At 36.6% G+C, this 27,251-nt stretch overlaps 1 protein-coding gene across 2 annotated transcripts in view; it reads left to right on the top strand.

Annotated features, from left to right (window-relative positions):
- The window catches only part of TPK1 (thiamin pyrophosphokinase 1), a 335,576-nt gene that overhangs the window by 59,426 nt on the left and 248,899 nt on the right, over positions 1-27,251 (top strand). For both annotated transcript variants that reach the window (XM_045063116.1, XM_045063115.1), the window contains exon 3: positions 13,815-13,886. In XM_045063116.1, the coding sequence (XP_044919051.1) occupies positions 13,815-13,886 (72 nt within the window). The remainder of the gene's footprint in view (positions 1-13,814; positions 13,887-27,251) is intronic.

Genomic DNA, 27,251 nt, shown 5'->3' with positions numbered 1-27,251 from the left:
CTTTTAAAGATTTTATTTATTTATTTGACAGACAGAAATCACAAGTAGACAGAGAGGCAGGCAGAGAGAGAGGGGAGGCAGGTTCCCTGCTGAGCAGAGAGCCTGATGCGGGGCTCGATCCCAGGACCCTGGGATCATGACCTGAGCCGAAGGCAGAGGCTTAACCCACTGAGCCATCCAGGCACCCATGGGTACATTCTTTAACGTAACACTGATATATAAAAATCTTACCCTAAGCTTTGAAGAACAAATATATCCTGAGTTTTCGAAAGCATATTTCAGTGCTGAGGAGGTAAACACCCTATGTTCTGTTTATAAAGTAGAGTGAGTTGCATCTTTATTTGTTGTCCTCAGAATCTGGTTGTTAACTCACCGTCCCCAGCTTCTTACCAAGCACTTAAGTACTCTCAATTTAGTAGTATAAATTACTTGGTAATTTTGGGAGGAAAGATTGCTGGATAGTGGTCCACAAATAATCTACTTTTCATTTTTACTCTAAAATTCAAATAATGTACTATTTTAGTAATTCTTCATTATATTCCAGTGTGGTGGTCAGTGATTGTTGGCCAACATCTTTGGGAAAGGGGGGGATATTGCCTGGCATGTTCTTTTTGCTCCATTGGTTAAAATTTTATTTCACTTTTTTTTTTTTTAAATCTTGTAAGCACAGGGTGCTAGAATCATAAAATACAAAAGACTAACAGATAAAATTAATGATCCCTTCTTTTTTTGTTTTGTAACACCTTTCCTCTTTGATAGATACACTTGGCATTTGCAAAAATGTATGTTTTTTTTTTTTCTTTAAAGATTTTACTTACTTATTTGACAGAGAGAGACACAACGCGAGAGGGAACACAAGCAAGGGGGAGTGGCAGTGGGAGAAGCAGGCTCCCTGCTAAACAGGGAGCCTGATGCGGGGCTGGATCCCAGGACTTTGGGATACTGACCTGAACTGAAGCCACATGCTTAATGACTGAGCCACCCAGGTGCTCCCAAAATGTATGTATTTTCTTGATAAAATGCTCACACAAATAGTTGTAGCACATATTCATTCATTCATTCATTCATAGCACCTTTTTCTGCTTTTATGTTTGAGATTGTTTGGTACTAAAGGATACAGAGCTGTGGGAGATAGCATAAACCTATGCTCATGCACTGTTTCTATTCTTTTTTTATTAAAAACAAAAGCAAACCTTTGGATAGCCTTGTTTATAGACTGTTTTGTGTATAGATTGTTTCTATGAAAAGACAAAGCCGGAAGTTGAGAAACCTGCGATGTTTACCGGAACCCTTCATAAAGGCCACTGAAATTGTTAGTTGTTAACATGATAATGTTTATCCTTGTCCTAGTGCAGGTCATTTGTTGTCAGAGCTCTGCCTACTGATAGAAGTTCTCTTGAATTCTTTAAAAGCCCACAGTGTGTATGAGCTAAAAGTGTTTATTTACCTTGAGTTTAGTAAGATTTCTTCCAGTGCGGTTTTGCCCCCTGATATGGACTGTGTGTGTGTGTAATCAGAATTACTTCATGGTACATGGTTCTCCGAAATTAAAATCTATTTCTTCCATTTATTTTTTTAATAAAGAGTGAACAAAAAGACTTATTCAGAAGTGCTTTGGTGGCTCGATTATGTGCTATGTAATCACTGTCAATTTGAGAAGGACATTGATTACGTGTCTAGTAAACTCTGAAACTTCAAATAAATGTCATTTGTTCTCTCTGCAGATAGAGACCTCAGAGAATATCAGACTGTGGTTTGAATACATACGAATTTAGCTTAATTTGGACTTATTTTGATTATAAATATCGGTATTCTTTTGAGTCAGAAATGCTGTGAAAGGAATATTCAAAGTTCTCTATATTGTCATTATTTATAATATTGCTACATATAAAGCCCCCTCTCCCCCAAGCAGTTCTCTGGTACCTAATCAGGCCCAAATAGAAAATCTAGAAAATATATTAAGAAAGGGAGTATTTATTGGCATGTTGAACCTTGTTGGCCTTCATTGATGGCCAGTTAAAGGGATTCTGTGCTTTTTGAGATAATTAGAAATAATTTAGTTTGCAGGAGTACCTAGGGATAAAAGGTAGGCCTTCTGTTTTAGAAGCATGTGCCAAAATTAAATGGATTCTGCCTTCAGAAAATGTTATGAACTGACTTTTCAGGTGTGAGTACTGTCCTGGACTCGCTGTCAACGTGTCAAAACCAATGTGAGGGACTATAATTTTTTAGTAGTTCATGATGAACCCTTAAGGTTATGACACTACATCTACAGTGTGCTAGGCAGTGATTGATATATTGATTGACGGGTAACACAGTTTATTGTGGGCCAGGTCAGCAGGGCAAAGGACAGTTGATGGAGTAGCTTTGAATTTTGTCAGCAACTTGAAAGCCATCAATATTCCAACATGAAGAACTCTCCTTCCTTCATTTGGGTTACAGTGATAATGTTTTTTGGGAACAAGTATATGACTACCCATTGCAAGAGTGAAAAAAAATATTTCTTGGTATGGCCTCTTCTTTTATGTCTAGAAACTTCAAGATTTTTAGACTTAATTTCCCCAAATTAATTCTTTAATTAATTAATTTAATTCTACTTACACAATAGAAGCTTACCAGGTATAAAATGCTTTTCTGGCATAGTGGATTCCAGGGAGAATTTATCAGGAGCATTTTGTTTTTAGGGACATAGTTTACAAAATGAGGATCCTCAAACTTGGACAGAACCATTTTGGTTGCATTGTGGGAGGCAATGCTCTTCACAGAAACTGATTTAAACATTTCAGATCTAAATATACTTTTAACCTGAAGGTTGAAAGATAATAACTAGATATAGAACAAGATTTATAGGGTTCTTGGTATAATACGTGGATTTTTAATTCCTTAAATAGGTATTAAATATAAACCTCCATTTAACTTGAAGAGCCTTAATCTAATCACATGAAAAAATATTTCCAGTTTCTTTCCAGTTTAAATAGGTATTAAATATAAACCTCCATTTAACTTGAAGAGCCTTAATCTAATCACATGAAAAAATATTTCCAGTTTCTTTAGTTGCATTTCTGCAGAGCATTTCCAGTTGTTTCAGATTTTTCTTAATTTATAATTATCAAGATGCCATTTATTCTTGGTATTGGAGTGCTGGCCAGAGCAATTAGGCAAGAAAAATATATAAAAGGCATCCAAATTGGGAAGGCCACTGTAAAACTGTCACAATTTCCAAATGACATGTTATGTATATACAAGCCTAAACACTCCATCAAAAAACTGTTAGAATTAATAAATTCAATAAATTTGTAAGATACAAAATCAATACACAAAAATCTGTTTTCCCCCTAATAATGAACTATCAGAGATATTAAAATAGCTCCATTTACAATTGTATCAAGAGGAATAAAATGCCCAGGAATAAATTTAACCAAGGAGGTAGAAGACATGTGCACTGAAAACTATAGCACTGTGATGAAAGAAAGTGGAGAAGAAACAAATGAATGGAAGGATACTCCATGTTTATGGGTTAGAAGAATTAATATTGTTAAAATTCCTGTACTACCCAGGAGAACATACAAATTTAATGCAATCATTCCTATCAAAATTCCAGTGGCATTTTTCACAGAAATAGAAAGAACAAACCAAAACTTATATGGAACCGGGGAAGACCCTGAATAGTGAAAGTCATCTTAAGAAAGAAAAAGCTCAAGAGATCACATTCCCTGATTTCAAATTATATTAGAAAGCTTTAGTAATCAAAACGATATGGTATTAGCATAAAACCAGACACAAGGGTCAATGGGAAGAATAAGGAACCCAGAAATAAATCTATGCTTATGTAGTCAATTAATTCATGACAAGCCATAAATATAAAATGGGAGACAGACAGTCTCTTCATTAAGTAGTGTTGGGAAAAATTGTACAGCCACCTGCAAAAGAATGAAAAGGGGCCACTATCTTACACCATGTACAAAAAATAAACTCAGACCTGAAACCATAAAACTCCTGAAGAAAACCTAGGCTGTAAGCTCCTTGACATTGGTCTTGGTGATGATTTTTTTTTTATTTTTAATCTGATACCAAAGCATTAGTTGGGACATCAGTCTCTTAGAATTAATAGCATCACCAAAATGAAAAGACAACCTACTGAGTGGGAGAGAACAACTGCAAGTCATATGGAGAAAAGGAAACCCTCGTGTACTCTTGGTGGCAATATACATTGGTGCAGCCACTATTGAAAGTTGTATGGAGGTTCCTCACAAAATTAAGAATAGAACTGCCATCTGACCCAGTAATTCCATTTCTGGGTATTTATTCAAAAACAAAAATACTAATTCAGATAAACATAAACACCTCCATGTTTGTTTGAACATTATTTATAATACCCAAGAAGTAACTTAGTGTCTATTGATGGATGAATGGATAAAGAGTTATTGTATGTATATACACAATGGGATAACTGTATTTAGTTGTTGAATTCTGGAATGGAAAGTCACTGATGACTGAGACAATAGTTATTTCCAGGAGGTGGTGGGATGAAAACCTTATTGAAGTGAGTTTTGCTGAAGACTGAAACAAAGAGATGGGGTAGAAGTGAAGGTAGATGGCAGAAAGACCATCTAACTTAACTCTTCAACCAGGGCCCTTTGCTTATGGAAGGGGGCCCAATTTATTATTATGCTAGTGCAACTGGGGTATATTGACTGGTCACTCTTGGTGGGTAGAGCAAGGGATTTCTCAGGAAGTATCTGTTTATGTCTACTCTTTACTTTCTTGGAAGCAGCTTCTTATACATGACTTACTGGTGTTTAGTCTATTGCCAATTCAATGAATTTAATAGACTGGTATGAAATATTTGCTCAGAGCTTTTATTAATAGTTCTGCTTTTTCCACAAGCAATTTATTTCCTCAACAAATTGGCTTGACAGTTTTGATTTCCCTGTGGACACTTGAAAAAAAAATCTTGCTCTTAAATATAGAAGTTTGTACAATGTGAAAATGAAATTCAGTACCTAGAGTCATTATTGTTTAAAAAAAAATATATATATATATATTTAATTAACTATTTGATAGAGACACAGCGAGAGAGAGAAGGCAAGCAGAGGGAGTGGGAGAGGGAAAAGCAGGCTTCATGCGGAGCAGGGAGCCCGATGCGGGACTCGATCCCAGGACCCTGGGATCATGACCTGAGCTGAAGGCAGACACCCAACCAGCAGAGCCACCCAGGCACCCCTAGAGTTTCTGTTGTTTAACTGAAATACTTTTAGGGATGGGATTTGTAGTAGTGGTCCTTAGTCCTGTGAAACATAGCTACATATAATGACTGGCATGTGTTTTGTCTAATAATCAATTTTATCTGATTCCAGTAAATTTTTAAAAACCGAGATCGATCATTAAACAGTTGCTAACTTGCTAATAAATTTTGCTAATTCTATCCATTGCACATTGTGTTTTATTTCAGTGTATTTTTATTTAGGGTTCTGGTCTTCAATTCTTTTGATCTCATACCATAGTGGTTAAAGAAGAAACCAATTTGTATTTGAATAAGTTGCAAATAATTGTGATATAAACAATATCTGAAATAAAAAATTTCAGAAAACAGCAATTATGAAAAATGATAAATATGAAATAAAAAGTTTTAAAATAATGATGCTATTGGGGCACCTGGGAGGCTGCCATTTTAGTGTCCAAATCTTGATCTCAGCTCAGGTCTTGATCTCAGTGTCATGTCATATTTTTCTAGCATGGAGCCTACTTTAAAAAAAAAAAATTGTGCTATTAATGATGGCTTTCTACTACCATTAGTTAATTTTTCAAGGCACCATACAAATGGTTCTCAACTTTGATTATTTGTTAGACTCTGTTACCGTGATTCTGAAAAAATCATGTTGTACAGGTCCAACTGCCAGCATGTTGAATCAGAATTTCTAGGGAAGGAGATTAGCTTTTTTTAAAAAAAATCTGTGATGCTGGTACACATCAGCTTGGTAACTACTTCTCTGTATACTTAAAGGTAGATGAATTCATTTATGATAATTGATGTAAATCCAAAGTTTATATCTTACCATCATCCTCTTTTCTTTCTCTCCTTCCTTTTCCTGTCATTCTTTCCCTGTTTCCCCTTTTCCCTCCCTCCCTTCCCCCACCAGGTAAGATTGGTAAGATTGTATTTGAAGCTTAAGAGCTAGTTTTAGGAAGTAGGAGTGATTAGTTCTGTCATTTTCATGTACAATTATGCCTTTGTGAAATTCATATTATCTTCAGTATGTGTTGAAGAATATTTTTGAGCTACTCAGCGATTTGTGAAGATGCGTTCATGTAAAAATGTGTCGTTTTACTTTATTGGGCACAGGTAAAGTGCATCATTCATAATATATTGAGAGAGAAGTAAGTGCACTGCTTATGCCTTTGTGTGGAGCTAACACTTTTTCGTTAGGGAATTTCATTTATAATAGATAATTCATGATCCTTTCCTGCAGGGACAGGTGAGGCGCTAGTGTGCTCTTCTACATGTTAAATATCATTAAGTCTTAGTTTCTTTTTCAATGAAAACAAAACAAAATCAAAACAAAATCAAAACTTTTACACCTGAGCTATAAGACTGCATTTTTTAAATCATTGATTTAGAGATGTGCATAGGCTCTACCTCTGTATGTATATTAACAGAACCAAAGTTAGACATAGACAGCAATACAATAAGAGCTGTGAAATTTAGTACCCTACTTATATCAATGGATAGATCATCCAGCAGAAAATCAGTAAGGGAACACTGGCTTCGAAGGACATGTTAGCTATAGTTAACATATATGTGTAGCATGTTTTATGCAAAAGCAACAGAATACACATTTTCCTCAAATATATATGGAACATTTTCCAAGATAATTCATGTGTTAGGTCATAAAACCAGCTTTAATAAATTTAAAATGCCTGAAATTATATCAAGTTGCTTTTCTGACCACAGTGGTATCAAATGAGAAATTAATTACATGAAGAAATCTGAAAAATTCACAAATGTATTGAGATTTACATGCTGCTGAACAACCAGTGAGGCAAAGAAATCAAAAGAGAAACACCTTGAGACATTTGAAAATGGAAATGTAACATACCAAAATCTATGCGGGAAAAGGAGTTTACAGAGGGAAGTTCATAATGATGAAATGCCAACCTCAAGAAACAAAGTCTCAACCTAATTACACCTCAAAAAACTAGAAAAAAGAAAAAATGAAACCCAAGGTTAGCAGAAGGAAGGAATTAAAGCCTAGAACAGAAATAAATGAAATAGAGACTAAAAAGACAACAGAAAAGATGAATGAAAGAGCTCATTCTTTGAAAAGATAAACACAATCGATAAGCCTTTAGATAGACTCACCAAGGGAAAAAAGGATTCAAATAAAATCAGAAATGAAAGAGAAGATGTTACAGCTGATACCACAGAAACACACAGGATATACAAAGGATAAAAGACTAATATATTCCAACAAATTGAACAACCTAAAAGAATAGGTAAATTCCTAGAAACATAAAACCTACCAAGATTGGGTAATGATGAAATATAAAATGTGAACCAATCAATTACTAGTAAGAAGACTGACTTAGTAATCAAAAACCTCCCAGCAAACAAAAGTCCAGGACCAGAATGGCTTCACAGGATAAGTTCTACCAAAACAATCAAAGAAAGTTAATACCAATCCTAAAAATCTTAGTGAAAATCGAAGAGGAGGGAATTCTCCCAAAGTCATTTTACAAGGCCAGCATTACCCTAATACCAAAAACACAAGGATGTCACAAGAAAGGAATATTACAGGCTAAATAACCCTAATAAACATAGATCCTCAATAAAATATTAGTACATTGAATTCAACCATATATTAAAGGATCATACACATGATGAAGTGGGATTTATTCCAGAAATACAAGGGTGGTTCATCCATAGGTCGGTCAATACGACACACCATATTAACAAAATGAAGGATAAAAATCCCAAGAACATCTCAAAAAGATGAAGAAAAATGATTTGATAAAATTTAACATCCATTTATATAAAAACTCAAAGTGGGTATGAAGGAAACTTACTTCAATGTATTAAAAGGCAGTATGTGACAAGTAACACCACCCTCAACTGTGAAAAGCTGAAACCTTTTCCTCTAAGGTCAGGAACGAGACAGGGGTGCCCATTATTGACACTTAACATTCAATATAATACTAAAAGTTCTAGACACAGCAGTTAAGCTTCTTGAAAAAGAAACAAAGGCCTCCAAGTTGGAAAGGAAGAAGTAAAATTGTCAAAATTTGCAAACGACATGATATTATATATAGAAAACCGTAAAGACTCCACCAAAAAACTGTTAGGACTAATAAATGAATTTAGTAAAGTTGCAGGATAAAAAATCAGTACACAGGGGCGCCTGGGTGGCTCAGTGGGTTAAAGCCTCTGCCTTCGGCTCAGGTCATGATCCCAGGGTCCTGGGATCGAACCCCGCATTGGGCTCTCTGCTCAGCAGGGAGCCTGCTTCCTCCTCTCTCTCTGCCTGCCTCTCTGCCTACTTGTGATCTCTGTCTGTCAAATAAATAAATAAAATCTAAAAAAAAAAAAAAATCAGTACACAAAAATTGTTTCATTTAAATACACTAATAATGAACTATCAGAAATTCAAAGAATAATCACATTCACAATTTCATTAAAAAGAATAAAGTACCTAGGAATAAATTTAACCAAGAAAGGAAAAGATCTATATATTGAGAACTATAAGACATTGATGAAAGAAATTAAAAAAGACAAATAAATGAAAAGATACTCCATGCTTATGGACTAGAAGAGTTAATATTGTTAAAATGTCCATACTATTCAAAGGAATATAGAGATTTAATTCAATCCCTATCAAAATTCCAAAGGGGGAAGTTGTTTTTCACAGAATAGAACAGACAATCCTAAATTTTGCAGAAGCACAAAAGACCCCCACATAGCCAAAGCAATCTTGATAAAGAACAAAGACTGGATGCATCACAATCTCTGATTTCAAAATATATTATAGAGCTATGGTAATGAAAACAGTATTTTATTGGCATAAAAACAGACACATAAGTCAACAGAACACACTCGGGAACTCAAAAATAAATCCATACATACCTGGTCATTAATTGATGACAAAGGAGCCATGAATATACACATGGGGAAAAGACAGTCTCTTTAATAAATGGTGTTGGGAAAATTGGACATCCATAAACAAAACAATAAAACTTGATGACTTATCATACACCATACACAAAAAATAAACTCAAAATAGATTAGAGATTTGAACATAAGCCCTGAAACCATGAAACTCCTGGAAGAAAACTTGGGCAGTAAACTCCTTGACGTAGGTCTTGGTGATGATTTTTGAATCTGATACCAGAAGCATGAGTTGGGAGATCAGTCTGGAAAGTTTCAGTGCAGCAAAGGATTACATCTCCAAAATGAAAAGACAAGCTACTGAATGGGAGAAAGCAATTGCAAATCATGTATTTGATAAGAGACCAATCAAAATATACAAAGAATTTGTACAATTCAATAACTTAAAAAAATAAAATCCAATGAAGAAATGGGCAGAAGACCTTCTTCTATTTTTTTTTTTCTTTGAGAGTTTATTTTTAAAGTAACCTCTATACCCAACAGGGAGCTAAAACTTATCCTGAAACAAGAGTCACTGTATTCTACCAACTGAGCCAGCCAGGTGTCCCTGAATAGACCTTTTCAAAAGAAGACACATGCGTGGCCAACGGGTACATGAAAAGATGTTGAATGTCAATAATCAGGGAAATGCAAATCAAAACTGTACTATACGTTTTCATACTGCATCGTTCTTTTCAAAAATGTCTTCACAAGATAACACCTTAGTGGAAGTACTGGTTTAGAGGAGCAGTAATGTGGAGAATAAAATCTTTCCCTTTCATCATACTGCTCTTTGAGCCACAAAAATGCTGAGTTTACATACCAAAAAATCTGACAGAAGGTAGTTTCATTCATTCATATACAGATCATATTGTTGAATACCTTTTTTTAGCCGTACAGGCCTTGTCAAATGTTAAAGGACATTTGGTTTATCCAGATTACTAACTTCCTGCCATTAACATCCTCTTGAGTCCTTATTATGTGTCAGGTTGTGACTTTTTTTAAAAAAAAGATTTATTAGGCAAGTTGGGGGTAGAGGGGGAGGAGGACTGAATCTCAAGCAGACGCCCTTCTCCCCAGCAAGGAGTCCCACAGTGCGTTGGAGGGGGGAGGGTTGAATATCACCATCCTGAGATCATGACCTGAGCCAAAATCGAGTGGGACTCTTAACTGACTGAGCCACCCAAGCACCCCCCAGGCTATGAATGTCTTAACGGTGATGTTCCATCCATGTTGAATGAATGGATGGGCAAAAGTTTTCCTTCCTACATTTTGATGCATGCCTGTTCCCTCTTTAAAATTCTCTTCTAATTCCTATCTTGATTGTCTCAGCACAGCCTGATCATTGCAGTAATTAAAATTTGATAGGATATAGGATCTTTAGGATAGGGAAACCCCCCAAAATAGTGACGTAAAATGGAAGTTTAGTTTTCTTCACATGAAAGAAGTCTGTAAGCAGGCAATGAAGTGTATGTGGGATGGAAGGTTTGCTTTCTAGTGTCCTGGGGTATCTCGGTTCCTTCCGGCTGTTGCTCTTGTTTTGATGGTCCTGGGTGGCTGCTTAAATTTTATTGAGCAACTCCTCAATCCTTGATCCAGATGGCAGGAAGGAACAAGATAAGGAGAGGATGGAGCACCTTCCATTTTAAGGAGACTCCCTAAAAGTAACCATTTTATTTATTTATTTTATTTATTTTTTTAAAGATTTTATTTATTTATTTGACAGAGATCACAAGTAGGCAGAGAGGCAGGCAGAGAGAGAGGAAGGGAAGCAGGCCCCCTGCTGAGCAGAGAGCCCGATGTGGGGCTCCATCCCAGGACCCTGAGGTCATGACCTGAGCCGAAGGCAGAGGCTTAACCCACTGAGCCACCCAGGCACCCCTAAAAGTAACTTTTAAAGGTCTGATCTATGTCTCCTTGGCCAGACTTAATCTTAAAACTACATTTTGCTACAAAGGGGTCTGGGGGATTTAGTTTTTCACCTGGAGAATAATGTGCCTAGTAAAACAAAAAAACAGAAAGCAAAACAAAGTAAAAACCAAAAATGAAGCAAAATGACCCCCTCATCCCCCCAGGATTCTGTTTTTAAAGAAGAGAAGGTATCCTGTGGCAGTTGCTGGCCTCTGCCACAGTCAGTCATTCACAGTGATGCTGTCTGAAGGAGCATCCTGGATTCCCTTTATCTCTCAAGTGATTTTGCCAATTCTCATGCCTCCTGCCATCACTGTCTTGTTCATGCCTACTCCTGCTTGCCCTTTCCAGAAGTGGTGGGAAAGTCCTGAATCAGAGATGGACCTGATGTCCTCTAATTGCTAGTGAACTCCAAATGAAGTTTTAAATGTAGTTTTAAAATTATGGACTGTCACCTTCTGTAATCCACTTCTTACAGTGTTCATCTTAAAATGGTTCACATTGTACTCTAATTTCATACTCTCACTTTGGTTTTGATTTTACAAATAAATCAACTATACTCCGCCTCTGCCTCGGTTCTCCGTGTGTCTCCATGTCTTCATGTACCTCGATCTTAGTAGGTGCTGGTTTTCATCCCCGGGACGTAAGTCTGAGGAGGGCTGCAAGCTCAGTGGTGCCCGAACAGGAGTGTTTTATGCTCTGTAAATGCCTGCTAAACGAATGAATGAATCCCAGCCTCTCTCCCTCTTCTCTTCGGAGTAGAAGATTGTTTCTATATTTAAAGAATCTTCTCTCGACTTTGCTGCCATTTCCTCTTCGTTTCTCATAGCTGACTTTTTATTTTTTAACAAGAGGCACCTCTCCTCCTGGTTTACTAATGCCTTGTTCTCTTCCCTGAGTTGAGGCTCCCTCTGTGACTTTTCAGATTTTGCTTTGAGATTTCCCCTTCTCATTGGCCTTTTCTGGTTGTTTAGTCTCTGTGACATCTCTAAGAGCACGCTGTGTTATTGATGGCGCATTCTGGGAAATACGGTCTTTGTTCTTTTACCTTTCTGGCTTTTCCTTCTGCAATTCCTTTGTTGATGTGCTTCAGCTCTGTAGTGGTGACTGGTGAGCCGAACAGTACGATGTTGCTTCCCTCCTTTATTCTTTTGTCCCTGCACTTTGCAGGATCTCAGGTGCTAGGCTGCTCTTTGACCTGAGCAATTATTTCTGAATGCATGGTTACAAAATAGACATAAATTGCTTTTAGTTCTCATTTCTGCATCCCCTTTAAATACTTCCTGGGAGCCTCAAACTCCTCTATGTAAGCAGTACGTCTGAAATCTGGGATGCTGGTCCTTGCCTTGGGTTCCTGTCAGTAGGGCATTGCTTCTGAAACTGCGTGGTGGTTACCCTAATGGTAATGGATAGCCGTTTCCTCTGTGGTGTTTTTCTTGTCTGGAATGCCCCTTCCTTTATTTTTTCCAACTTCTTCTTCTTCTTTTTTTTTTTTTTTAATTTTCCTGTTAAGATCAAGTTAGGGATTGCATTTCACAAAGGTTTCTAGGGTGACACCAGACCTTATTGACTTTCTGTGCTTTGAATTCCCACCATACCCATCTGTGTATTACCTGGTCCTTTTCAAATGCTTGTGTCATATTGTACTGTAGAATAAATCCTCTTTATTATAAGTGTTTTACCTTACAGATACTCTGTAATCTTATTCTTCTTTGTACTCTAAGTGACTGCTTTATAATCTGCCCTTAAAGAATGCGTGCTGTGGATGATGGCGTCCCCTTTTCATTTCCTTATCTTGTTCCATTTCTAACACTGAGATTGCTTAAAAAATTAATTTTTCTTATCACCAAACAAATATTTCTCTTCCATAAATGAAATGGAATGCTTGGACTGACAAGCATTGAATGACAGGTTTTCAACAGCCTGATTGCATTTTACATTGCACTATTTTTAGTACATTATAAAGGGCTTGGAATGACTGTTGGGAGAAGTAACTTTTCTGTCTTTTGAGTGTCTCCGTCTCTTGAGTATCATCTAAAAACTTGGAGTAAAAGAGTCATGAAAAGAGCTAGTGGGATTCTGTGCATACACAAAGTTTTTTATGGGGTAAGGGGGAGAGAGAGACCGGGTAGGAGAGAGAAAATGAATAAATGAGTGTGACAACATGTGCCCTCCCGGCCCTACTACTTGGTTAATAATATCAGGATGATGTTGGACTAGCAGGATAGAAGACTGGTTGCGTCGAAGGGATGGATGTCCCATAATGATGAGAATTCATTTTAAGACCATTTTTGCTCCTCATCCCCTGCAAAAAGAAGCTTACCCAATTGTTTGGGTTATTTTTTTAAAGATTTTTATTTATTCATTTGACAGCGAGAGGGGAACAGAAGCAGGGGCAGTGGGAGAGGGAGAAGCAGGCTTCCCACTGATCAGAGAGCCCCACGCGGTGCTCGATCCCAGGACCCTGGGATCATGACCTGAGCTGAAAGCAAATGCTTAATGACTGAGTCACCCAGATGCCCCGATAAATTGTTTTTATAATCAATTCTGCAGCAGTATGATAATGTTGGATAGACATATTGGATAAAGTCGATCTGGTTAAACTATTGTGTCTTTTCAAATTAAAATATGAGAAATTAGCTGTGGTTGAAATTTAGCTCTGTGGAGATTGAAGATCTGGATTAGTAGAGTGTGATTCCAGACTCAAATGAGGGGAACAGAGGACTCTGTTCACCTACTTATTTAACTTCTTTTATTTCCGTAGGGAAGTTGAAGTACTGCCTTGTGGTTCTGAATCAGCCTCTGGACAAATGTGTTCGTCGTCTTTGGAGCAAAGGTAATCTTAATTAACATTTATATCTCTACTTTCTTAATCTGTTTAGGACTAATGTGACTATTAAATATTCCAGAATCTAACTACAATACCAAAAAGTGGAACTTATAACTAAGTGATATAATTACTAAGAATGGATCTGTTCTGTTAGTAGTGTCTATGGGGAGTTTCCCCAGGATGCACCCCCAAGGACAGAATGACAGTGTAGCATCACCACCTATATTTCATATATTATGTGGATGTTAATCCTGAATGCTCACCAAATGCTTGTTAAGTGTAAATAGTTTTGGCACCAGCAACGGTAAAAAGCATCCTCAAGCCTAGCTCATCCCAGCATTCAGCAATAAGATATCTGCTGGGTGACCCCATTTGCAGGGAAAAAAAAAAGAAAGAAAGAGAAGAAAAAACACTAATAGTATATTAGGATCTCAAGGGATGCTGAAAAATATAAACGTGCAGGAGTTTTGCAGAATTAATACTTCTGTGAGTTTTCCTATAAGAAACAGACTTTATTAACTATTTTTTACAGTATTCTTTGATTTTTTTTATAGCATTAGCTCTAGGTGAGAAAATAGTATTAAATATCATTTACTGTTTTGAACCTCTGCTTTTCCATGAAATCTTGAGCTTTTTTCAAAGGGATTCTTCTGCTAAGGTTAGCAATGTAAATTTTGAGCCAAACTAGATCGGCAGAAGAATATGATTTTTGATGTATCGATGTGTATTCTAGATGAATCTCCTATTGCAGAATTCTTTTGTATCTTCAGCATCAAGGCTGTGTGTCCTAGAATCCACACCTCTCATGTCAATAAACTCACATATGTGTAGTTGTGATAAGAGAGGGAATAGATCATTATGAATGATTTTGTATAATGAATTTTTCTTGTCTTATGTGATTACCATGAAAACACTTGATTCTAAATTTAGCTATCTTTATGTTAGCCAGCTGAAAATTTCACATTATTATTGCACTAAAGGTTGGAAGGCTATTTAGCCAGTAACTTCACTTTCCTAGAACCTCTCACTTGCTTATAATTAGGTGGTTATTCAGGTGCCATCAGAAAGGTCTTTATGTTGTCATGTCAGTGCCTAGTGCTGTGTCTGGCACGTAATTGCTTAGTAATTACAACCAGTGAAAGAATGAAATTTAATTTGGTTCATATTGCTAATAAATACCAAAGTAAACTGATCAAGCACATTCTTTTGATCTGAACTTACCTGGTTTTCTCACATTTTTAGGAAAGCGTGAGCAGTTGTATTTTATTACACTTCCTTAAAATAGACAAAATAGTCCTTAATAGGAACTGCTGGAAACCTTGGGTAGGGAAAACTACATCTAGGAAGTCTCATTTTGGAGGGTGGAGGATCCTGTTTTGTTCGTGTGTGAAACGGTCTAGATTTTTGAGCTGACTGACGCTTCTGATATTAGTTTCCTGCAGTGAATTGGATTAGAAAAAGTTTCATGCCTGACATACACCAACTATTTAGTTGATTTGCATGAAAAATGAACGCTGGGTCAGTCTGTATACATGGAGAGAACTAAAGATATCTAATGTAACATGGACTACAGTGGTTAGATAATGCTCATTTCCAAAATAACTTTTCTTTAGATTATTGAAATACACTTTTCTATATATGTCTAGGATGATTCTTGTCTCTCTGGAGCAATTAACCATTACAAAAAGTGGATCTGTTCATAAGTACTGAGGAAAGGTAGAATAGGGTTTTTGTGATTCTCACAACAGAAGCCATGATTTTTTGTTTGTTTGTTTGTAGTGTCCTGTTTTGTGTTCCTCTTCTTCCAAATAAAACTTAAAAAAAAAAAAAAAAGGTACTGGGTGCGTGAGTGGCTCACTCGGTTGAGTACCCAACTGTTGGCTTTGACTTGGGCCATGATCTCAGGGTGGCGTGGGGCTCCTCACTTAGCGGGAGTCTGCTTGAGATTCTCTCTCTTTCTCCCTCTGGCCCTCCCCTCGTATGCATGCATGCACACTGTCCCTCTAAAATAGATCTTTTAAAGCAACTGGATACTAAGGAGGACACTTGTTATGATAAGCCCTGGGTGTTGTATGAAACTGAATTCTACTCCTGAAACCAATATGGTACTGTATGTTAATTAGCTAGAATTTAAATAAAAATTTGAAAAGAGAAAACAAAAACAAATACCAAACAAATAAAAGTAAAAAAAGAAAAACAGGGAGATTTATTAACTTTTTCTTTTTCTTTTCTTTTTTTTTTTTTTTTTTGAGTCAGACTTTCTCTTCCAATAAGTGTGTTTCTCATCCCGAGATATCTGATAAGTGAAAAAAAATAGGGAAGTCTGTGTTTGAAGGATTCTTTTTATTTCTTTTGTAGATCAGTTATTCTCCACTTGTGGGCACCATACTTGTCAGGGTCTCCAAAGGTAGTAAGAGAGATCTGAGTTACATTAAAAAGAAATCTGATATTCACTTACCGGGGATGAGGTTTTAGATGGACCATATATCAGATTCCAAGGAGTTTGCCTTATTAAAGTGTATCTTCATTTTTAATGTGAGTTCACAGCTTTTCTCTGTCTTTTCCATTTGAGCCATAGAACATGGTGACCAGGTAAATTAGATTATGAGTAATCAGATTACAGTGATGCCGGGTACTTATGTACACAGTGACACTCTTCCTCTAAGAGGAGTTAGTTTTCTTCACTTGCCCTCTCTTTCTTTCTTTCTTTCTTTCTTTCTTTCTTTCTCAGTTCTCAGGTAACAAACCTTCAGATCATGCCAGGGTATAGGCCCTATACTTGGGTTCATTGCTGATGAGGCTTTAAGTTATAAAGGACACCCATAGAGCATACCTGAATCAAAATAGAAACAAGGCCTTTGATTTTATGACATCAGTGTTTTCCCTTCTGTTTCATTTGTAACTGATGCTTGCTGAGGCCATTCTAGGTCAGCCATTGGGTCCAAAGCTGGGGAATCTAATGGCTGGTTCTTAGTTGTGGCTGCAGCTGAGATAAGGGAGCACAGACACAGGTGCTTCCTCAAGAAGCAGGTCAGAGGCTCTTGGAGCCACAAGTCCTTAGAATGAACTTGCTCATCCTTATTTCTTAAGTAGCTGAAATTATCATATATTTGATTGACTTTGACTATAAGGCATGTCTGTATGCCTTTTGGTTTCTTTTTCAAATAAAAACACCTTCCATAAATCAGTTTTTAATAGAATCCTGACTTGCTCTACTAATTAACTGATCTTGTGCTAGTAAGTAGTATTGCCATCAGTCTTAAGTTTTAAATGATGAAGGAATCTGCTGTGAGGCACCTTGCTTTGGTAGTAGTTTTGTTGTATCTTTCCTTTATAAATTGTGTACTCTAGGACTCAATAAGCTTCTTTATACCTATTTATTTGAGGTTAAGCTCAGCCAAAATAGCAAATTTATATAAGATTCCTTTTCTTTTTTTTTTTTTTTTCTAGCCTCATTTTTCTATTCGGTGGGACCTCTACCTCATTTCTGGTATCCAGTGTGATTATTCTCCTTAAAATAAGAGAAATTGAATACATGCCATTTTTAGGTAGATTGGTTGAACTGATTGGTTTGCTTTAATATAACTTGGTATCCATCACTGTTTTAATCTTATTAATTCTATTTGTATACTTTATCCGTGTTAGAGGGATTTCCAGGGAAACATATTTTCTGCTAATTACCTTACAGTTTTGAAATCACCTTAATTCTATTCTGACAGCTGATTCTGGAAGGGCTTCTGGTCCATCTTTTTTAAAAAAGAGTGGTTCTACATATACTACATTTTTTTTCTCTGTCTCTCTCAGGCCTCCTCTGTCACAGCTATTTTTTCTTATGTGTTTAATGATTGATATGATAAAAAATGACATTTGTTATTTTCTTTCTTTTTGCATAATATAGATTTTTATTTATTCATTTTGGAAACTTTCTCTCATCCTTGAAAGTCCAGCACCAGTGCTGTCTCTTGCGAAGGAAGTCTCCCTTAGCTAGCCTCTATAGAGAGATCATCTTTGTATTGTATTTTTCTTTTCTTTGTATTGATTTTCTGTTACTTATAAATGTCACCTTATTCATCCTTGAGGATAAGCTCCTTGAAAATTGATACAAAATGCTTTGCTTGTGGTGTTTCCTCTTATCTCCTGTGAGGCCAGCCTGAGGGTAGTGATTGTAGGTTATGTTGGCAATTGTTGGAGACCAGTGTTGGTCTTTGGTGCTTTCTAGATCCTGGAAATACTCTTTCCCTGAGGTGAGCCCATTAGCAGGTGCATGCATGTGGGGTCTCTTCATTTGCTCTTCTGATTCATCTTCGGTCCTCAGCCTTGGTTGGGTCCCTTTTCTACTTCTGTTAAACTCGAAGACTATCGTTCATTTTTTTCCCCTCTGCTCTCTGACTCCCAGATGCTTCTTTGGTATTTCCTCGTATAATGACTTACAACTCATATTTTCATTAATCTCTCGTTCTTTCCACATAGCTTATGTGCAAATGTATTCCTTTTTTTGCCTTTATGATTTTATGCTTTTGATGGTTGAAGTGCTAACAAATGTATCATTGTACTATATTGTCTTTGTTCATTAAGTTATTATGGTAGGATACATCTTCTATTATATACAAGGATAGAAAATTAGGCAGTTCAGCAGTACTCCTATCTTTTAACATTAGTGTCTAAATAGATTCATCATATAGTCTTATTATAATACTCATAAAGCTTCCTTAAAATAATTTTGTTGTGAGAACTGTATATTAACTTTATTGTTGTGAATTATAAATGATTGTTTTTCTCTAGATTTCCATCCTTAATTATAGAACTTACGTGTTCATTGTACAAATTTAAAACATCAAATTTGTAATGAAAAAATCAGTCCTTATAACTGCTTACTATGCTCTTTATTGTTTCTTGCTTTTATTTTTTCCTTTTTAACTATTTCCTATGAAATGGTTTTCATAACTATTTTTAAATATCAGGTTAATAGATGAAATGTTACTAATAAATAGGAAAATGCCCCTGAAATGATGAGTGCCAGGCCGTGTGACTCTGTATGCTTCATGGCAGGTAAAACAGGCATTTTAAGTGTCTGTTAAATTTCTTTATTGTTTATGCCATTTAGTTCTGTGTCCTAATAGGTCAGTTTTTTTCTTTTTTCAAAGATTTATCTACTTGAGAGAGTGAGAAAGAGAGTGTGCACACACAGAGGGGAGGGGTGGGTTGGAGTAGAGAGAGTCTTTAAGCAGACTCTGTTCTCAGCGTGGAGCTCCATGCTGGCCTCTATCCCATGACCCTGAAATCACAACCTGACCCAAAACCAAGAGGTGGTCGCTTAGCTGACTAAGCCAGTCAGGTGCCCCCAGTATGTCAGTTTGTAATGTGACCAGAAGATGGCTTCCAGATGAGCATGGCTGATTATGGTTTATGCCCCATAAACCATGAGTATTTATGGAGCTATTGATGCATGCTCCATGTTTAATCTAATACACACACGCACACACACCTTCTTTGCCTGATGTTAAGCCTCACTAGAGTGATTCTGCTGTGTGGTAGTGAGAGGAGCATGAGCAGCTTATTGATGGTGATCCTTGCCCAGGAGGCTGAGAGGCAGCCTTTGTGGTGAGGTATCCTTAGTGAAACAAAGTAAAAAGACAAAAGTCCCGACGGATTCTAGTTCTACACTAGAACTAGGTGGACTTCCACTTAAAGCCTAGAAGACATCCCCTCTGGATCGCACTCCAGGGCTGAATGCAACGTCTTGAATTTCTTTTCTTTGTGTTCTGTAGATCAAAGTACTCAGGAGTTAGATGGCCTTCCCTGAAATGCAGACCTTGTCATGTTCAACAGCTCTTCCTAGCAATTTGTAATGAGAAATGAAGGTTTCTCTGTGGTGATTTTTCTGTTTCAGTTCAGTATATAGCTAATCCACTTAGTGTGAAAAACTTCTTGAAGAACAGGCCAGAGAAGCAACCAGAAATACATGGGGAAGTTCACATTTTCTCCCACATTGTATTGTCCGTTGTGCCCTGCAGAATCAGGAAGTATTTATTTTTACCTGAGTCCTGTTTTAAACCCTGTATACTGTTAGGTGTTAGGTAAATACTAGTGTTTCTGTGTGTATTAAGCCTTTGTCCCACTTTTAGTGGCTTCTCTCTTGTAATAGGGTGTTTCAAAGTCAGCTATATCTGGAAGTTTATTTAATCGACTATAGATGAGTTAAACATTTCCACAGTTAGTGTTTGTGTACAATGATAGATTAAAAAATAACTAGAACTTTTCTGTAGTATTAGTCTTTGCGGGAAAGCTGAGCCTCTCTGAGCTTTTAGTTTTACAAGAGTAAAACTTGCTTGGAGTCTTTGGAAAGAAGCTGCCACTGGGAGGCAGAGAAGGAAGAGGGTGTAAGCCCATTGCTTACCACCTCACTAGGAGACAGATGTTTGAGAGAAAATCTGGTCCACATTCTTGGTATGTGTAGTCAACCTGAGTGGAGTGCCAGAGGAGAAAACCTTAGGGAAAAACACTTATTAGCTACTAGAAGAGGAACAGTATTGGGAGGAAGTACTCTACTTTTGAACATGTTTAGTAGAACTGAACAGTGTGAGTTGTTTGATTCATCTAATGGCAGAATCTCGATGGAAATGAAACCATGATACCTTCTCGTGAGGCTTCTTTGCAGTCTAATTAGTTACCATGAATTTAGCTTTTAGGAATAAGCTGGTTACAACTACCTGGATAGGTAGAATAGCATGTACATTTTTGTCATTTGAGTATATTGAGGCCAAGACCTAACAAATACGTTATCTGGGAAAATGGTAGGCTTTAGGGTACTCTTATTTTAGTTAGGATGATTTGAGATCCATCTGTTCTAGTAATAAGTAGCTTTGTCATTAGACTTAAGAATCCTGTAATAGTTAAGCTTATCACAGTTTATTGAAGCACCAAATTGACACCATTTGTGTCGTTTTCTGTGCTTAGTGTTTCGCAGAACTTATGCTTTGAGCACATTTAAGTGAACATTGAGCCAAAGATCCAATGAGCAATTTGCATACTTCGTTCTGGTCCATTAAGTAAAACAGTTATGTACAAGCTGTGGTTCCTGTAAATAAGGCTGGCAGAAAAGATCTGTCCCAGTCATACAGAAACATTTGGGAGACTACAATAAGATTATTTAATATAGAAGACATTTAATATAGAAGACATGTATCAGTGGCACAAAACAAAATAAGTTTTGTTTGATATAAGACCAGACTTCTATTTTACCATTCCCATCCCCAAGATGATGGTCCATTTCTATTAAATGAGATCTTTTATCATCCTGAGTCTTATAATATAAATATTATCAGATACTTAAGACTTCTGTGTTATGTTCATTCCCAGGATTCCCTCTTATATCTTTGTTTTATTTTAGTAACTATAATATCATAGAGAGTATAGGGAATTTGTACCACAATTTCAGTACCTAATATTTGAAATACATTGGGGGCGCCCTGGACGGCTTAGTCAGTTAAATGTCTGACCTGACGATTTTGGCCCGGCTCTATGCTCAGCAGGGAGTCTGCTTGAGAATATCTCCCTCTGTCCCTCCCCATACTTATGATCTCTCTCTCTCTAAAATAAATAAATCTTTAAGAAAGTATTTGAAATACATTTATAAATCTTGTGCTGTACTTCCTAATTCTCTGGTACTTTACATAAACTGCTGCACTTTTTCTACTAAGGAAAGGTCATTTTTCACATCAACTTTCACAGCATAACATTTTCTAGTATGTTTACCGAAAGGCAAAAAATACCCGTCCATTACTTTGTTCTTTAATCCATATTTTTTTGAGCATGGTCTGTGTCAAGCAATGTACAGGGACTGGGATACCAATGAGGAAGACACAGGCCCTTTTCTTGAAGTGTGTAGAATGTAGTGTCTGATGTACCCATTCCCAACATATTTTCCAAATAGTTACTGTAAGGTATAGGGGACCGATTGTTAGAGACTCATTTGTTTTCTCTAGAATCATATATTGAAGCCCCGGTGTGATAATATTTGGAGATAGTTAAGTGATTCTTAAGTCTATGCTCCCTGCTGAGCATAGAGCCTGGCCAAAATCGTCAAGTCAGACATTAAAGGGGTAATTAAGATTAAATGAGGTCTTAGGTGCGGTCCTAGTGCTGTAGGATTGGTGTCCTTACAAGAAGAAGAAGAGACACGAGGGTTGGTGCTCTGGGGAAAGGCCATGTGAGGACAGAGTGAGAAAAGGTTCCCATCTGCAAGCTGTGGGAGAGGCCTCAGGAGAAACCAGCTCTGTTCACACCTTGACTTTATACCTCTAGTCTCCAGAACTGTGAGAAAATAAATTTCTGTTACGTTATCCAATCTATGGTATTTTGCTCTGGAAGCCCTAGCGATTTAATGCAGTTGTATGCAAGGCTTCTTGGCAAGTGGAGGATTATTCAACTCTCTGTTCTCTATAAAATAGCATTGATCTCAAAGGTTCTTTTTATTTGTAAGCCTGGTGCCAGGTGTTCTTATAGGCAGTCTTGATCTTACTGTCCTACCTTATAGCTTCAATCCATTACCAGTACACATTGACATTCAATGCTGAATAGCCTCAGATGGATAGTGGTTCTCCTTGTTTACAGAAGGCATTTCAGTAACTTCAGAAAAACAGTTGAAATACCATGTATATTAGATATTAACTTGATAGAAATAGATTTGGGAAATACATTTTGTACACCTTAAACACAGGAAAGAGTGTGGATCAAAGAGAACAAAACACAAATTTAAATAACTCAATTATCAATAATTATTTTGGGCATTAATTTATTACCCTGTATATATGTATTTGCTTTTCTTATAAAACATCAATTAGAAAGTTTCTTTGCATTACTTCGGCACCATTATAAACCTCAGTCTGGATATTTTGTAGGTCATTTAATCTCAAGGCCAACCTTTGATGGATTTTGTTTCCCTCCTCCTTCATAGGCTGTCGTTCTTATATGATGTAGCCTGTTTGCAGTTGTGGTGGCCAGGCTTTTGCAATAGATTTGTTCATTGAAGAGTAAATAAGGGATTACAAATCTCACCATGGGACTCATGGTGATACTTGTTACTTACTAGGTAAGATCATCTAGTGATGGAAGGATGTTTTAGGTGAGGGCGACAGTAGGTTTTTTGTTTTGTTTTGTTTTTTAAGATTTTATTTATTTATTTATTTGACAAAGACCTAGCAAGAGAGGGAACACAAGCAGGGGGAGTGGGAGAGGGAGAAGCAGACCTCCTGCTGAGTGGGGAGCCTAATGCGGGGCTCAATCCCAGGACCCTGGGACCATGACCTGAGCCAAAGGCAGATGCCTAATGACTGAGTCACCTAGGCACCTGATGGGGACAGTAGTTTTTAAGCAAAGAAATATGCTTGTAAAGAAAGGTTGTTCCCATGCTTTATTTTGTTTGTTTTTACAGTTTTGTGTTTCTGACTTCTTTTTAAGATTTTATTTTTAAGTAATCTCCACAACCAGTATGGGGCCCAAACTCTTTTTATTTATTTATTTTTAAGATTTTATTTATTTATTTATTTGACAGAGATCACAAGTAGGCAGAGAGGCAGGCAGAGAGGAGGAAGCAGGCTCCCCGCTGAGCAGAGAGCCCGATGTGGGGCTCAATCCCAGGACCCTGAGATCATGACCTGAGCCAAAGGCAGAGGCTTTAACCCACTGAGCTACCCAGGCACCCCGAGGGGGCCCAAACTCTTAACCCCAAGATCAAGAGTTTCGTATTCCACCAATTCAGCCAGTCAGACATATAGTTCTATGATAAAAATGTTTAAGATATGTTATTTCCTTTTTAATATGTACATTAGAAAATTACTTCACCTTTTTTCACCCTCAATTCCTGCCATGTTAATAATATATATGTAACACTTGGGTGGTTTTTATGAAGTGAGTTGACTCACTGCTGTAGCCATACTGGAAAAATGATTCAGCAGACCATCCAGGGATAGTCAATGAAATGGGTTAGTGAGATCAGCTGATGAATTTGCCAAACTTTTATCTTTTATAAAAGTTACCTGCCTCTCTCTTCTTTCTGTGCAACTTAGAGTGAAAATGGGAAAAATACTGGTGGTGGTGATTTCCTCCCAGTAAGTAACAAATGAATGACTGTAAGAATTGAGCAATGTAGGTGTGCCTGGGTGGCTCAGTGGGTTAAGCCGCTGCCTTCGGCTCAGGTCATGATCCCAGGGTCCTGGGATCGAGCCCCACATCAGGCTCTTTGTTCCGTGGGGAGCCTGCTTCCTCCTCTCTCTCTGCCTTGCCTCTCTGCCTACTTGTGATCTCTCTCTGTCAAATAAATAAAATATTAAAAAAAATTCTTATTAAGAATTGAGCAATGTGAAGTATTTCATTTTAAATTCCTTCACCCTGCTGTTGAAATTTTTTCTATATGTAAGTGGTCAATGTGTAAAATGTATTTCAAGGTAGTGGATGTTAATGGAAAAATAATAGAATCATCCAGAATATTTGTTTTTGCATCTATGATTCTGCCACTAAATAAAAGTGTCAAAAATGCACTTACTCCCCCTTAGGACACAGGAGTATTTTGCTTGCTCAGTAATGTGATTTTGTCTTTAGGATGTTCTTGGAAGTACAAAACAGAAACAATAGAGGATGAATATGGTACACTGAGTTTTTTAACTGTCAACAGCTTTTGGCTATGTTAAGAAATAGATTGGTAACATTATGTTTCACATGTACTTAACATTACTATCTTGGACCATCCATCCAAGAGACAGATACTTACTGAATATATAACTTATCACTGGTTACAAACCCAGTCTTTTTGCTTAATGATTACTTTATACATCTTGTTTATAATTTGGTAATTTTGGTCCTTTTCTTGGGGTTCCACTGGCACTCATTCATGATTCACAGGATTGTGCATTCTTCCTGTTCAGTAGCATATAGAATATTGTAGAAATAATAAAAGGGACAGTATCTTTGTATTGGCTGGAAATAGCCTGGATTTGTTACATTGGAGGGAGGAAAAAAATATAGACTAAAATTTGTGTGGATATGAATGTACATAGAGAATTTAGGGATGTTGAGAAATAAAAATGTGACTTCAACAACTATATTTTTATTTAACTCAATAGAGTTGTTTTCACTTATCCATATCGTTTATCCACAGCCATATGTTTAAATTCATCAGATTCTCCTTTGCTTTGATTTTGTGGATAGGACTATTAGTTTTGTTTTTCCTTACCTTTTAGTTTTACTAATATCAATGATTACTAAATCAAAGACGTCCTTTAGAAAATACGCTTTTAATCATGACATTCAATAGGCCTCTGAGTACTATGTCCCAAAACTCTCACTGAGCGAATAAAATATCACCTCTCATTGTTGGAAATGGTGTAGGAATATTGTCGGTTGTCATGATGTTACACATGGAACATTGTTGTGAGTTTTTAAGGGACATTTTTTAGCAGAGGCCTTCATAATAACTTGCATACCATGTGTGCCCTTTTATATCTTGTCTTAGACAACGAAGCAAAAATATAATATGTGAAGTTACAAGTTAGTCTAAAACTAGCATTTTTTCCCAACCGTAACAGAATTGTAAGCATCTTTAATAAATTCCCAATATTTTCTTGCAGAAGGGGTGAATTGTTTATGTTCTCAGAGTGTAACAAATCAAGATATATCTGCTTTTTGGTTTTTAAAGAAACCACACTCGTGGGGGTGCCCTTGTGGCTCAGTTTGTTAAGCTTCTGCCTTCAGCTCTCGTCATGATCTCAGGATCCTGGGATCCAGCCCAGCATCTGGCTCCCTGCTCAGTGGGCAGTTTGCTTCTTCCTCCTCGGCCTCTTCTCTCGCTTGTGCTCTCTCTCTTAAAATAAATAAAATCTTACGCAAACAAACATAGCACTCCTTTCTCCACGGGAGAAAAACAGAAAACATGTGCAAACTTTTTTTTTTTTTTTTTGATAAATAGAATGTGCTCCTTTCATACTTAACAATGTTAAAGACATTACATATGTTCAGTTAAATGTGGTATAAAATGGTTTGGAGGTTCTACGTGTAGAAAATGGTTTTTCTATCATGTCTGTGACATCTGTTAATTCTCCATAAGCACACAGCTATGAACTTTTTTAGCTAAGTGTAATCCTGAGGCCTTCTACAGAAAGCTGAGGCATTACCATTCATTCAGTTTAACAAAACTCTGAGGCTGTGGTATGAATGTGTATATTTTATTCTTTATTAGCCTCAACTGACATAAATGTTTCTGGAAGTAAGATTGAACCTTATAACACCTGTATTCCTTGTCAAAAACAAAAATCAGCCTTAGTTATGGCAAATTTTGATGAACTGTGACTCTCAGCAAACTAGAAATTTTTTCTGCTAACCTATGAGAAGTTGTGAATCCTAAATGTCAAACTCCTAATCATTATGAAAACAGCTTGGTCAAGATTCTGTCCATTCTTCATTTCTTTTCTCTCTCCACTAATGAGACTCCATATCTTGAATGTTGTTGGTCTTGGTACTTGGAGATCCTTTGCCATTAAAGTGAGTTTCAGTTATATTTACTATATGGTTCTTACTATGTCAGGAACAGTCACTAATTATTTTATATGAACATTTTGTTTATATGAACATTTTTAATACATGTTAAACACTGGAGCAATCTGAAGTATTTATGTATTACTTTATATTTCTGTATCAGCGTGGTATAGATAACAATTTCATTAGCATTTCAACTTTAGAATTAATATAAAATCTACTAGTGCCTACTGAGCCTTTTGGGTTCTCCTAAACAGTTTTGTATTGCCATGCAGTTGTTGATGGTGTCTGTTTTTCTTTTTAAATTTTGAACAGTGAACTAACTGTAATTTCACCTGTTTTATATTGTTTTGAATCAAAAGTAAAAGACAATGTATTCCTTGTGATACATGGATAGTGTCACTTTAGTAAATTTAAGTCGTATCTTTAAGGTAAAAATGATTCATTAATTACATCTGTTTTTTAGTTTAATGAATGATACCAAATAGTTCTTGTAACCTAAGGCAAACCAATAAATGTCAGCACAATAAATGAAGAAACATTACAGAACTAAATAAAAGAGGTTATTCGCAACTATGGAATAAAAAATGTTAAAATTAAATGAACTTAAAAATGTATATAAGAGAATGTTTATCGGTGAACTTTTTGCTATTACTTGTATTCTTTTACTTTCTTTGATGTGTCAAGACAGCCTTAACCTGTGTCTGATTGATGTTTGGTTCATCAGACTAGGAGGTTATTATATTTGCTTGATTAATTGGTTGCTGTCAACATCTTTATTTCATTTGACCTTTCCAAACTGCATCTTCAGCTTTTGTATCTTAAGTAAAAATGAGGAAACAC

This window comes from Mustela putorius, unplaced genomic scaffold, assembly GCF_011764305.1.
Source record: "Mustela putorius furo isolate JIRA1106 unplaced genomic scaffold, ASM1176430v1.1 tig00003845_pilon_pilon_pilon, whole genome shotgun sequence".
Lineage (NCBI taxonomy): Eukaryota > Metazoa > Chordata > Mammalia > Carnivora > Mustelidae > Mustela > Mustela putorius.
The sequence above is the reverse complement of the archived record's forward strand: the minus strand, read 5'-3'. Positions and strand labels throughout refer to the sequence as shown.